General features: G+C 34.8%; 1 protein-coding gene across 2 annotated transcripts in view; it reads left to right on the top strand.

The window, feature by feature from the left end:
• LOC106058448 (YTH domain-containing protein 1-like) overlaps nucleotides 1-13912 on the top strand; it is a 37603-nt gene extending 23691 nt beyond the window's left edge. The window contains exons 11-17 of one of the 2 annotated variants that reach the window (XM_056029180.1): nucleotides 900-979; nucleotides 8581-8608; nucleotides 8703-8748; nucleotides 10707-10742; nucleotides 11030-11101; nucleotides 11779-11904; nucleotides 12367-13912. In XM_056029180.1, coding sequence (XP_055885155.1) covers nucleotides 900-979; nucleotides 8581-8608; nucleotides 8703-8748; nucleotides 10707-10742; nucleotides 11030-11101; nucleotides 11779-11904; nucleotides 12367-12597 — 619 coding nt within the window. In that variant the 3' untranslated portion in view covers nucleotides 12598-13912. The remainder of the gene's footprint in view (nucleotides 1-899; nucleotides 980-8580; nucleotides 8609-8702; nucleotides 8749-10706; nucleotides 10743-11029; nucleotides 11102-11778; nucleotides 11905-12366) is intronic. The other variant, XM_056029181.1, reaches the window with a different exon arrangement.
• The last annotated feature ends 653 nt before the right edge of the window (nucleotides 13913-14565 follow it).

Raw genomic sequence — 14565 nt, 5'->3', positions numbered from 1 at the left:
AGAAGTACATTTATTTTTTTTTTTTAAAAAAAGGTCCCCTTCAGACCTTGTGGTCTATACATCTTTAAGAGCTATGAAAATTAGCTTAATTAAACAATATTTTTATTCTCAATCCCATGATACATTAGTATATAAAATGTGATTTGCCAGCTCAGCAGTTGTTTTTGTTAGTCCAAAACATATCAAATTAACTGACAGTCATATATTAAGAAAATTAATTTGAATAAATAAGGGACTATTTTTACTTATTAACTATTACAAGAGCCAAATAGATAAATACATTTTATAATAAATTTGAACTCTGTTTGGCTGCTACTCAAATAATTTTTTTCTTAAGAATTTAAAAAATGTGAGTCAACTCTTCAAATTCCACTTAGCTTGGTAAATCTTACATAATAAATGTTATCTTCTTTGTATCTGATACTGAAATGTTGACTCTTTTCATTTTTTTGTAAAAAACTTTTTAAAAAAAATTATTTTTATAAAAGCTAAAAATAAAGGTATTCTAAGGATTTTGTATACTGTTTAGCATGATGTTTCAAAACTCACTCCAAAGTTAGAATTTGCAAGTAAATATATTTTTTAAAACTTTTTCCACCATCAAAGAAATGGATTGCTTATACACTTCTGAGATTAAACTTTTTTTTTTTCAAGATATTTTATAGAGAAGAGCTTTGTTCTTTTTACAAATACAGTTTTATTTGTAAGGGTTCTACAATCATTCCAGATTTTGACTGACACTGACATTTTAACTTAATTATTTTTTCTGACTTTTTTTTTTTTATATTTCTCATTGGAAAATAAACAATGTGGATTTATGAAGGAAGCCATCTTAAAACATTTTTTTTTTAAGATTATGGAATCAAACTTGAATTAATAATTTATTTTTACTAAATTAGACGCCGCCATAGTAGAGATGAATTTTATGAAGGGCCAAGCCCAAGACCTAAGCGTAGCCGTGGTAACTACGATCGAGAACGTAAGCATTTTATTAGGTTTATCTTTTTAAAATATATGCATTTTTTGATACTGCCAAATTTTAGATTGCGAGTACATAGTTCCTAGACCATGCTGAAATTCCACCATTTGTGTGCTCCTGTTTAATAGCATTTTTAAACATTCATATGAAGAGAGCATCTGTGTGAAGCTTTCATTTTACACTAAAAAAATAAGATTCTTATTTAAGAAACTAACTGTTCTATATAGATAACTCCTTTTTTTTTCCTTTGGTTAAAGTGTGCTCATAAAAATAAATGGTGCTGAGACTAAGGTCGATTGTAACACGACATGAAGAAATGAAGATTACTAACTTTATTAAACACCTTATACCCCCTCCTAACAATCTGAAAGGAATAGAACTAAGTGACAGCACGTTGTCTGAACTAAGTATGTTAATCCCTTCTGAATTAATGTGGTCACTCTCTATATAGAATCTATAAACTCAATGTGATGAAGTAAACAAATTAAAGGGGTAGGGGTGTTTATCTTTTCTTCTGGAGATAGCTCCACACCGCAAGACAGACGTCTGGTCAATGTCTCATAGTTAGGAAAGACGCACAAACTAAAAAAATAAATGTAATCACTGAAGTATACTTTTGCTTATCAGGCCAATATCAGAAAATGGCCAGATTTTGAAAAGCAGCCTGATATCTGACTGGAACTTAAAAATATGTATTTCCAAACATTGCCTACTGAGTTGTTCATTCATCTGAATAAAATTAGTCTTCTTTCTTCTTCATCGTTCTCATTGTTATGTTCATATGACTAGACCAATACATGAGATGAACTGCGCAGTGGTTTCCAAATCAGGGAACTCTCCATTTAGTTTTCTTTCTATTGGGGTGATTTGGGGCCAATGTCTTACACAGGCCTCTTGGTAAAGAGAGCAGTTTTGGAGGACGTGGTCGGCATTCTCTGGTGATACTCCACATGGGCAGATTTCACTGGTTCCAATTTGGAGCTTCTGGTACATGTGTTGTCGCATTCTGTTGTGTCCAGTCCTGAGTCAAAAGATTAGATGTTGGTCTTGTCGGGATAGCTTATAGTAAGCGTTATCTTTCTTGTGATTTGGATGAGAGCTTGTCCATTTCTCATTTATTTTATTTACAATTAATTTCTTCTGGATAGAGTTCAGAGTTTATTTGTGAGTTAGTTCTCCCACTCTTGGCGAGTGTCAGCCTTCTCATTTCCTTCTAGTTGTATATGAGCTGGTATCCATTGAATAACAGTTTTTTTTGCTGTTGTTGTTGAGCTTTGTAAGTGCTGTTCTGAGGTTTTTAATATAAGAGGAAGCTTTGGAGGGTTGTTTTCGCATTGGTTAGAAAGACAATCTGACTGTGAGGGGAACTTTGATGATTTGCTAGCATGGTAGCAACTAGTGCTAGTGCTTCCCTTTCTGCTCTGTGACTGTCAGAGAGCTCTCCAGTTGCAATGGATTTTTCTAGTTTTCCTCCAACTGGCTATTCGATAAGTATTCCAGCTCCTCCATTTGTGGTGGCTTTATGGGATGAGCCATCCGTGTAAACTCTGATCCACTGATTGCTAGGGTAATTGGTATGTAGAAAACAGTTCACTATTTCCTTGAGCTCTGTTGGTCTGTAATCAGATTTTCTTTTTATGTTTTCAATATGGTCCCTTATAGTAGGAAGAGGGCTTTCGTCCCAGGGTGGAGATTCATTATAGTGTATCGAGGATTCCAGAGTAATTTTTTCAAGTTGGTGTTTCTTTTATAGGTTTAGAAATTCTTTTATGAAATTGGTCCTTTTGAGACGTTTTTTTGTGCCAGTTTTGTGGATTTTTGTTCTGAGTGGGTGCCTCTCCAAGGTTTCCAATTTAGTGAATTGGGAAAGGATTTTTCTTTCATCCAGAGAGATCAGGGCAGCGGTTTCCTCCATAGCTCTTATGTGTTGTTTTGATTGCTCCTGTCATTATCCTTAGACCAATATTTTGAACCTTGTCTATTTTTCTTAGGTTGGTTTGGGCTGCTGAGCCTCTCCAAAGTTTCCAATTTAGTGAATTGGGAAAGGATTTTTATTTCTCTTCTTTCATCCAGAGAGATCAGGGCAGCGGTTTCCTCCATAGCTCTTATGGGTGTTGTTTTGATTGCTCTCCTGTCATTATCCTTAGACCAATATTTTGAACCTTGTCTATTTTTCTTAGGTTGGTTTGAGCTGCTGAGCCTCATGCTGAGGCACCATATTCTAGTACAGGTCTTACATAACTGGTATAGGTCTTTTTCAGGATGTTGTGATTAGCTCCCCAATCTGTGCCAGCTAATATTTTCAAGAGGGATAGTCTCTGGATGCCTTTACTCTGTGTTTTATCTATTTGGTTTTTCCAGGTTAGTCTCAGGTCATAGGTGACTCCAAGATATGCAGGGCTGTTATTTTTTTCTAAATTAGTTACTAGGGCTATTAAATAAAGTTAATGCTAATGTTTGTCAGTCTCATAGAATTGTACTACCATACTATTAATTAGGTGGGTTATAGTTCTAAAGTTATACCCATCTAGCAGGTTACTTAAGAATTAACCTTATGATTGAAGATGTGTAATTATAATAATATCAATAAATTATCTGAACATCCATTAAAATTCATGTGTCTTTTTAACGCACAACAAATAACCAAATCTTAAACACACACACACACCTCCCAGCTCCCAACAGAAGTAAAAGCAACTTATTTGCAATGCTAAAAATTTGTATACTCAGGATGCAGATAATAGTTTTATTTATTTTTTATATTTGCTTAAAGTAGTTCAAAAAGCTTTTGAACCAGGTAACTCGCAATCTAAGATTTAACAGTTTTTTTTTGTTTATCTTGTGTATATATATATACAGGGCTTTTTTTGTGACTGTATATAGCGGTACGGCGTACCAGCACCTTTTGGAAAAATTATTACTTTTCTTGTATTTAAGCCTATGTATAATATTAATTTATAGTAGTTAAAAGTTAGGCAATCAACTACTGAGTACCGGCACCTAATCACTGAGTACCGGCACCTATTTTATTTTACAAAAAAAGCACTATGTATATATATATATATATTGTAATGAAATGATAACGACTAGAATACCAATAACATGGCTTTATTCGACAAAATTAGACTACAGTAAACAGTGAATGAAACCAGCACGTCTAGCATACCACTGATGCAGTCTATACACACACACACACTGGGCATGACCTTCAGTCACGCTGGACGCACGCAGAAAATCAACTCAGTTACACTACAATCACCCTGCCTAAAAGTTATAGGAACATAAACATGTAAATAATAGTGAAGGACAGCGATATAAGAGGCCTTAGTATCCCTACAGAATACTTACAGATTTACTCTATTGAAAAGCATTGTGTATAACTATAAACAAACACGTTATACACTATACAATTATCAGTCCCTAAGTGTCATTTTATGCGTACAAATATTAAGACCAGTTGTCTTGAATAATAATGTAATAAGTAATACAATACAAAAGTCTAACTAGAAAAGCTATGCACTATAAAATGATCAGTTCAAAGTGTGTCATATTAAGCCTACAATTACTGAGTTAGAACTTGTGATATGGAAAAATAATTAAATAAATGTTAGACCTTATAATTAGGTGTTACGTGCTTGTTCTTGGTCTTAGGTTATATCTACCAGGACCAATACTGCCGTCGCTTGAAGTTGGTGACATCGGCGGCTCTCTAACAGGAGACTCAGCCCTTGCTTTTATTTCTTCTTGATGTCCATTTTCCCCTTGTTGTACATATGTGTTAGGAGCAGCCATTGGTTCTATAGTCACATGGTCAGTAGGCACCTGCATCTGTGTTATAGGGTTTGTCTCCGGCTCAAAGTCTTCATGTTCCATATGTTGATACACCTCTGATTCTCCCTCTCTTGGAACGGGGGCCAAATGTTGCAATGACACTGTTTCTTCTCTTCCATCAGGAAGTCTTACAATGGTATACTGTGGGTTGCATGTGATTAAGTCCACAGCTATTGTACCATCGTCATATTTTGATGTACGGACTCCCTTTTTTAACAACACTTTTCCTGGTTGAGTTAACCATGTCGGGAGTGATTTGCCGAAGGTGGACCTGCGATTGAACTTGAATATTCTCTCGTGAGGTGTCTCGTTTGTAGCGGTACAGAGCAGAGAACGAAGAGAGTGCAGGGCTTGGTTTAACGCCTGCTCCCATTTGGAAACCGGGAGTCCTTGAGTTTTTAAGGCCAGAGTTATAGCTTTCCATAATGACCCGTTTAGCCTTTCTACTTGAGAGTTCCCTCTGGGATTATAAGGGGTCGTCCTGCTTGTGGCCACCCCTCTCTCGTGTAAAAATTCCTGCACCTCTCTTGACATGAATGAGGTACCTCTATCAGAGTGTACATAGTCATGCACTCCGAATAGTCCAAATAAATTATCTAGACATCCGATTACTGTTGAAGCCGACATATCAGAACAGGCGTATGCAAACGGGAATCTTGAAAATTCGTCAACTATAGTTAGCAGGTATGTGTTCCGAGATGTAGAAGGGAGCGGTCCTTTGAAGTCCATACTTAGTCTCTGGAAAGGTTGCATCGCCTTAATTAGAGTTCCATTAGAATTACTGAAATATCTGGGTTTTACTTCGGCACAGATTCTGCACTGGTTGACAACCAGCCTAACATCTTCACAAGAGAAAGGTAAGTTTTTCGCTCGCACTAAATGCCATAGTCTTGTTACTCCCGGATGACACAGAGAGTCATGGAGCAGTTTCAATTCATTTCGACTCATAGCTGACACACACCCGTTTCTAGAAAACGTATCAGCCGCTACATTGTGTTTGCCTGGTCTATACAAGACATCGTAGTGGAAACAGCTCAGTTCCAGTCTCCACCTTTGAATTTTCTCATTCTTTATTTTCCCTTTGCTCTGTTTGTCATACATGAAGGCCACAGAGCGTTGATCCGTGACAAGGGTAAAGCGATTTCCTACTAAGTAGTGGTGCCATTTCCTTAAAGATTCTACAATGGCATAAGCTTCTTTTTCTATAGCTGAGTGCCGCCTTTCACTTTTAGAGAGTGTTCTTGAAAAGAACGCCACGGGGCGGCCATCCTGGTTGAGGGTGGCAGCTATTGCAACATCCGAAGCGTCTGTTTCAACCGTCAGAGGTTGAGTATAGTCGATGGTGAAGATGGCAGCTTTCTCCAGCTCCCGCTTTAATTCGTTAAGGGCTGTCTTTACTGTTTCTGAAAGAGGGAACAACGTGTTATTTGCCAAAACATTTATTTTGTTAGAAAAATTTGGGATCCACTGTGAGTAGTACGCCAACATGCCCACGACCCGTTTTTGTGAGCGCATATCATGAGGGGGAGGAAGGTTTCTTAAAGCCTGGAATCTTTCGGGGTCTGGCTTGAGAAGGCCTTTAGAAATTTCGTATTCCAATAGGCAAACTTTGTCAGTGGCTATCGTACTTTTGTCTTCATTAAATGTGATCCCATACTTTCTAGAAGTATCTAGAAATCTTTGCATATTCTCATCGTGCGACTCTTGATCATGACCACATACCGTTACATTGTCCACATATGCAAAGGTGTCCTGCAACTTTTCATTCTCAATAATTTGATTTATTGTTCTCTGGAAGCATGCAACTCCGTTGGTAACACCGAAAGGGATGCGACAGAACTGGTAGAGTTTGCCACTTGCCTCAAATGCAGTAAACGGCCTTTCCTCAGTCTTGATTGGTATTTGATGGTAGGCACTTTTGAGGTCTAGAGTACTAAAAACGGAATAGTTGGATATCCGTTCTACCACTTCATCGATTCGGGGCATTGGGTATGCATCCAGTAAGGTGAAGCGATTTATTGTTTGACTGTAATCAATGACCATCCTTCTTTTGTTGTCACAAGCACCTGTGCTCTCCAGGGAGACTTTGAAGGTTCAATGATTTTGTCCGAGAGGAGTTTTCTAACTTCAGACTCAATAAATTTGTTATCACCTATTGAGTGCTTTCGGGACTTAGTAGCCACTGGTCTGCAGTCAGAAGTTAGATTACTGAATAGGCTCGGTGTTTTGACTCGTGCTGCTTTAAGACCACAGATGTGTAGAGGATTGCGTTTTCCTCCGTACGGTATGGTCAATTCCTTATGAAGACTTATAAAGTCTACACCAAGGATTACATCCGAGCACAATCCAGCAAGTAGAGAAAGTTTGACCTTTTTGTAGTGTTCTCCCTTGTACTGGACATCGGCAAATGTATGTCCTAATGTCTTTTCAGAAAGATGTGTAGTGGCCATGAATATTCTGTTTGTAGACGGACGTACTGGCCATTTATTTCTCTTGACGATGGCTTCTGATATGTAGCTTTCACAGCTGCCAGTGTCTATGAGAGCTTGCAACAGCAACCCGTTGACGTTCACTTGTGCCGTAGACTGTGTAAGCCCATAGAAATGCGTTGATGACAAGGTACATGGAGTTATCACACTGGTCAGTGATATTTTGCTGTCAGCTTTGTTGGCTGTTGTTTTACTTGATTTACAAACAGTTTGGAAGTGTCCCTTTTTACCGCACTGATGACATAATGCATTTCGAGCAGGGCATTCAGTCCTAGAGTGTCTCCTCCTACCACAAAAGTAGCATAGCGACTTAATGGCATTTAATTCCAGGTCTTCAATAGAAATGTATGTTTCTAGATGGGAGCTAGTTGGTGTTTTCATTGCCCCACAGGAGATTTCGTTCGTTGAATTGTAAGCCTGAGCATGCGTTGTCGCTGTTTCTAACACTCTAGCTTCGTCAAAAGCGCTTTGTAGAGTAAGAGATGTCTTTTCCAGTAACCGCTGTCTAATAGTGTTGGATGCCAGACCAGTTATGAAGGCGTCTCTAATGCAAATGTCTCTGTGCTGTTCAGCAGTTACTTCTTTAAAGTCACAGTCCCAGGCCAGGCTTCGCAACTTTAGCTTAAAGGACTCTACCGTTTGGCCCGGCTGCTGTTTACATGTAGCAACCAAATGTCTAGCAAAAATGTCATTCTTTACCTTAATATAAGTAGTCTTGAGTGTGTCTATGGCCATCGAATAGGACGATACATCACTGATGAGCATATAAACTGTAGCAGATACGTGATTCTTCAACTACTTTAGTTTAAAGTCTTCGTTAATATCCTTGATGGACGAAAGAAAATTCTGAAATGTGTCATACCAGTGAGTCCATTTTTCTGAGGCCAGAGGAGCATTAGGATCAATGTCCAACTCTTTCGGTCTGAGTAATTTATCCATTGTAGATTAAGGAATCCAACACTAATCCAGATACATAATTTTGTCGAATAAATTGTAATGAAATGATAACGACTAGAATACCAATAACATGGCTTTATTCGACAAAATTAGACTACAGTAAACAGTGAATGAAACCAGCACGTCCAGCATACCACTGATGCAGTCTATACACACACACACACTGGACATGAAACACACACACTGGGCATGACCTTCAGTCACGCTGGACGCACGCAGAAAATCAACTCTGTTACACTACATATATATAATTCTATAATTTCAAAATGCACAAAAATATTTAAAATTTCATTTTAAATAATAAAAATTATTTTTATTTCACAGCTTTCTATAAAGAAAGGCGAATGGACAGGTGTGTACTTTTTATATTATCATGGATCATATTTTGTCAATTTTAACACATCAATACAAAATTACTAATTAATTATTTTTATTTAATTCTTAAGGTCACCAAGGTATGCAGGAGTTAGAAGAGACACATTTATAAATGGGGTACGTTATATTGATGTTACCATTATTAATCTCTTTTTGGGATTTTTTTTTTTACTGTTAAAATATATACTTGTTTGTTGATCCATTTGGTCTTTTCTAAAGGATGCTGTTAATAGGTCCTTTGTTGTTTATTTTTGGAACCTCTATCTACAAATTCAATATTCCATGCTCAGGATTGATCCATAGTCTGATCATGATTCAAATGAAAAAAAAAAATTAACTTATTCATCATTTACATAAATGAGAAAACAATGAAAATGTTTCAAATACTATTTAGTTATTTTTGTTTCATTTCATTGTCATATGTACATCAGTGTTTGTCTGAGAGGTACTCCACAGTCTGCATTTTGTGGACTTCACACATCCTAACACATACTTTTGTTTTAATGAAGAACTAGAAGTGTGGTTTTTTTTTTTAAAGTTTGTTTAATAACCATAGTACTAAAATGATTCTGTTTCTATTTTATATCATATATTTTTTTTTATTATTGGCTTGCTCGAACTTTAAAGAAAGAGAGGCTCTTTTTTTTTTTATTTTAAAGAATTATATTAATCATGAAAAAGAAAATGAGTTTCTCATTAATTTATTACTCTCTACTTAATTATATTAAGTTTTCACAAATAGTTTTTATAGAACAAAATGAAAGAGAATAGATATACTTTTAGGCATTACTGATTTGTAACCCTGGACATTTTGTCTCTGAACTTACAATACATTGTTTTCAATTATTGTTTCCCAAATTTGTCAATGTAAAAAAAAAATTAACAAAAAAGTAACCTTTTTATATAAAACTTATTAAGTGAAATTCTAAACAAATGTCATTATTATATGAAATTCAAAACAAAGGTCATTAGATCAGTGATCACTGCTTTGTTTGCACTTGCTGTTTTGATGCTGGGACATTGTGACTCAGAACACATTTTAATAATAATTTTAAAAAACTATGATCATGTGATTAGAAGGAAGCAATGTGAATGTCTGATTTTAACAGAGAGAAGTTGGTTTTAGTAACAAAAAAAATATATTTTAACATTGAGAAAATCTAGTTGGAGCTTTTTAATAAGTGTTTAGAGAGAGGATGTACTATCTAGTGCAATCTAATTCAATCAGTATAGTCATTGTATTGCTGTGATGAATATACTTATAAATAGTGGAAACAAATTATGTATGTGTCTGTGAAATGAGCTCTTAGTCTAATGGAGCAGAGGGTGTGACAAAGTAGTTCCGGCTCTAATCTAATGTTAATCCTGGGATAGACTACAAATGCCTGCAGAATAAATTTCAGAGTTGACAAAAAGCAAGAAATGTTCCAGGTTTGTTAGCAGTGAGAGGAGGCAATCCTGAAGGATTAACATATGATGATTCATGAGCTGGAATTAGTTATGAAAAATAGATTCTCTCTTGTACAGCTCTTTGTAGAAGAAGAAAAAAACAATCTATGTAAACTACTTTAGTACAGCAAAATCCAAACTCTTTTAAGCTTTTCCTAAAAAAATATGTGTATGTGAAAGTGTTACAGGGAGATAAAATACTGATCATACATTTTAATTTTTGCTATGATGATAGTTGCCCTAGCCAGTGAAGAATTTAAATTAGCTGTAGAAGCAAGAAAATTAAATAAAGTAAAATAATAATAACTACCAATTTAGTTGAAATATAGCATTAAACTTGGCTCATTGCAGCCATCAATCTTTAAAGTAAAATCTGACAAATTATTTTGCGGCTAGCCAGCTGATTTAAATGTAAACATCTTGTTTTAGTCATTTCTTTTGAATTTGACAAAAAATTTGGTTTGATATTCCAGTTTTTTTGTTGTTTTTTTTTTTATATTGTAAGTAAATGAAATGTACTTATAGTTAATTTGGATTTTTTTTTAAATTTAAGCATTTTATTTTTCAATGTCTTTTACCAATATTATCAAGTTGTTATTCATTTATTTATCTGTTTTCAACTTTAGTATTTCAGTGAAAATGTATTACCAGAGAAAAAAAAGGTTTGGATATTTTTTTTTACTTTATGAGTAATTCAGTAACTTTAGCACTAATTACTGATTTTGCTTTAATAGGGCACATTTTAATTTCATTTATCCCAAAATAAATATATTTTAGCTTATTGCTGGATATCCGCAAAATTTTGTGTCAGTGCTGGCCTGTTCAATGACAAGATATGCTTGTCTAATATTTTATAAACCCATTGGGTCTTCTAGATTTTGATGTGATCATTTATTGCATAAATGGCTCTGCCACAGTTGTGTTGATGCTGTATTTTGTTTTGTTTTAGTCCTACTCAGACTACATGAGAGAATTCAACCAAAGACCACCTCCACCTCATCCAATGGCTCCATTTGGACCAGTAAGTAGAGGCTGGTTCACTCAAGTTTGTTCAGTTATTGTCTTTTGCAATTCATTTTGCATGTGTTGGGTCTTTCTCCTTACTAGCTTTGGCTGATGTTTGCACTGTCAGTTAAAATATGAAACAATACACCCTCAGGTCTTTTAGAATTTAGTCCAAGTGCTTTTTTATTTAGAAGTTAGTTTTATTGATTACCAAAAATACAACTCCTAGTTAACACTCTTTGTTCATCCTTCTATTGAATAAAAAGTATCAAGCTTAGTGTATCTAAAAATAATACTAAACTTTATGCTTATAAATGTAATGCTAATTTAAGTTTGTGACCTGAAAGTAATGATACATCTTCTTGTCAATAATGTTCTGCCTTTTAGCTTTATTTCACCCTTTTTGTTTTTATGTTGTACTTTGATGATAAAGCAGCACTGTAAAACATGAGCTTTACTTTTGACAAACATTGTGTGTCTTTTATGTGTAGGCCTCTATTGATTTACTTAACATGCCACTTTAATATAACTGAATTGAACTCAAAACAAATGTTTTGTCACCTTTTGTTAAAGTACTCAACTACAACCAGTTTAGGTACTATTTATATAGAATATTTCATGGTTCCATAGCTTTTGTTTAAATAGGTGAGACATTCAAGATTATTTCTAAATCTCTTTTGTTTTGTTTATCAGCCTCCAGGCTTCTTTGATCAGGCAAGTTTCACTCCTCACTTTGAAAGACCCCCAAGAAGTGGTTTTCCATTGGGTCCAACTGACTTTGGAGCATCTAGATCGGGAGAATCTAGCAGTAAAAGATCTGTAAGTAGCTCTGTTGCTGTTTTTTTTTTTTTTTTTTATTATCTCAATATTTTCTGAGTCATTCCTTATGCAACAGTTAAACATTTTGACTCAACTCTTTAATATTTTTTTTTATGTTATAAATATGTTGTTAAAATTATCTGTTAAAAATACTTTTTAGTAAAAGAAAAGAAAAAGTAAATGTGTGCACAATTTTTTGGGTTGTTATTATTGCTTATATTTCACTCTCTTGACACATCATTTTCCACATTATTTTGTTTTTATCCAGGACAGATCCCTGTCTTGAGACTAGTTGTTGTTTTTTTTCCCAAGATTTAAAGTTTCAATTAATAAATAAACAAAAAAAAAAGCCAGAAAAAAAGGAAAGAAGATTCAACTAGAATAAAACTATTTAATCAGGAAAAGTGTGTGCTGAAGCCTGGCATACATTCTTTATATTTATTTCATTCATTTGTTTTGCAGTATGAAAGAGATGTTGATGAATTTCTTCGGCGTACAACTCATGGTCTCAAATTGAAAAGTCGTGATGACAGAAGAAGTGATAGGGACCATGACAGAGGGCGGGACAGAGATCGTGGAAGGGACCATGACAGAGATAGGGATCATCGCAGTGATAGAGATTATGACAGACGAGAACAGACTAGAGACAGAGATCGTGATCGTTCAAGCAGGCATCACAGAGACAGGCGATGAATGAGGATTTGGATAAATAGTATTAGTCTGTTGTATTGAGGTTGTAAAAGTGAGAACATAAAGATGAAGGATTTAGTTTTAAATTGTGAGAACCAGTGAAAATGTGAGGTTTGACATTGTTTTGCCTTGTGCTGAGTACTTGAAGGTCAAATGTGGATGTAGCTGTTAGACAATTTGTTTAGACTTAGGCAATGGATGTTGATGTTATTACTTTGAATTCTTATCTCCATTCACTATAAAATAAAGTTTCCTCTTTCAGACCTTGCAATCTATGGGGCAGATGATGTTAAGTTCATCTATTTCTATGACCAACGGTTCATGTGCAGGGTTTCATGTGGCCAGCACAACGACCATCCACCTTTACTTTCCCCAACTAAAGTCAGGTACCCATTAGAGCTGGGTGGACTCATGGACGCCCTAAAAATCAGAAATTCAAAATCTCAGCCTTCACCGAGATTTGAACCCAGGACCCCAGGTTCGGAAGCCAAGCGCTTAACCACTCAACCACCGCAGCCGCTCCACCCCTCATTCACTATAATCATTTTTTATTTTACACCTTCATTTTGTTGGTATTATCTCTTATTGGAACCAATGTCATCACATTTTATATCTTACATTTCAAAAGGTCATAATTTGTTGATATGTTCAGTGACAGCTGTTGTTTTTTTTTTAGCTGTCTGCTTTGTAATTTGTTGTTCATAGTTTCACAAGAGACTTGGATGCTTAGTAACAATAGCTTTATTTTTAATTGTTGCCTGCATTAGTCCTTGAAAATATTTTATTAGTTACTAAGTTTGTGATGAATCTGTAGTCTTATAATTTGTACTAAAGTTGAGTTAGTGTATATCAAAATTCAAAGGAATGTCTATGTATTGTTGAGGGTAAAAACAGTAATCTCTAGATACAAAATTTGGACTGTAACGAAGTGGTGAAACCTTTTCAGAAACTTGTTACAAAAAAACAGTTGTCATTTTTTTTTTATAGTTTTAATAAATACTTCATATGTTACAGTGTACACTTATAAAAGAACAACTATTTTACCTCTTTTTTTTTATGTATAGAGCTGTTTGTGTTCAATAGCTTGAAAGTTGTGTGTGTGTATGTAAATGTTCACCATGAAAATATGGCTCTTTTTGTGTTCTCTCCAATGGCATCTAGCTGTAAGATATTGAATGTTTCATTATATCATGTATAGAATCTTATTTGATGACACTAATGTATGTACAGCATTCTTTTAGTTCTTATACTTGTTGATGAAATAAGTTTGGTTCATGTAGAAGTATTGATAAATAAATGTAAGATTCATTGGTTACAATCATGTGTTTTGGTATTCTATATGTGGACTACCTGTATACTGCTGTTTTTAAATATTAGCACTGTACATTTTCTTGGTGGAATTAGTTTTGAATAACTCATCTATTTATTAATTCACTATCTGAATGGACCTTTAAATTAAGTAAAGATTGCAAATGTTAAATGTGAAGCTATCACATAATCAGCACGACAAATGACACTACAGAATCATTCTAAACTTGTCCAGACCTAATTACATCCCTACAACAAAGAGAGGTGTGGTCTGAAGAGGCTGTGGACATTTTTATTCAAGTTACCTATATGTTAAGATACAAGTGAAAAGTGTAATGCGGCATGTGAAATAGTTGAAGATAAGATGTAAAAATGTATTTAACTTTGGTTAGGCCAATAATAGAATATGCATCCTCTGTTTGGGACCCTAAAACTCAAGAAAACATTAAGAAACTGGATAAGACACAAAATAGAGCAGTGAGATTCATAACAAATGAATATTCACATTTGACTAGAGTAACACCTTTAGTAAAACCATTAAAATTAGAAAGCCTTCAGGATAGAAGACTTAAAAGTAAAGTAGCAATTATACATAAAAAACTGAACAATAATCTTCAAATACAAAAACAAAATTTAATAAAATACTCAGAAAGACACAAAGAT

Source organism: Biomphalaria glabrata, chromosome 5, assembly GCF_947242115.1.
Source record: "Biomphalaria glabrata chromosome 5, xgBioGlab47.1, whole genome shotgun sequence".
In the NCBI taxonomy this organism is placed as follows: Eukaryota; Metazoa; Mollusca; class Gastropoda; family Planorbidae; genus Biomphalaria; species Biomphalaria glabrata.
Note: the sequence above shows the minus strand (reverse complement) of the source record. Positions and strands in the feature narration are given on the sequence as shown.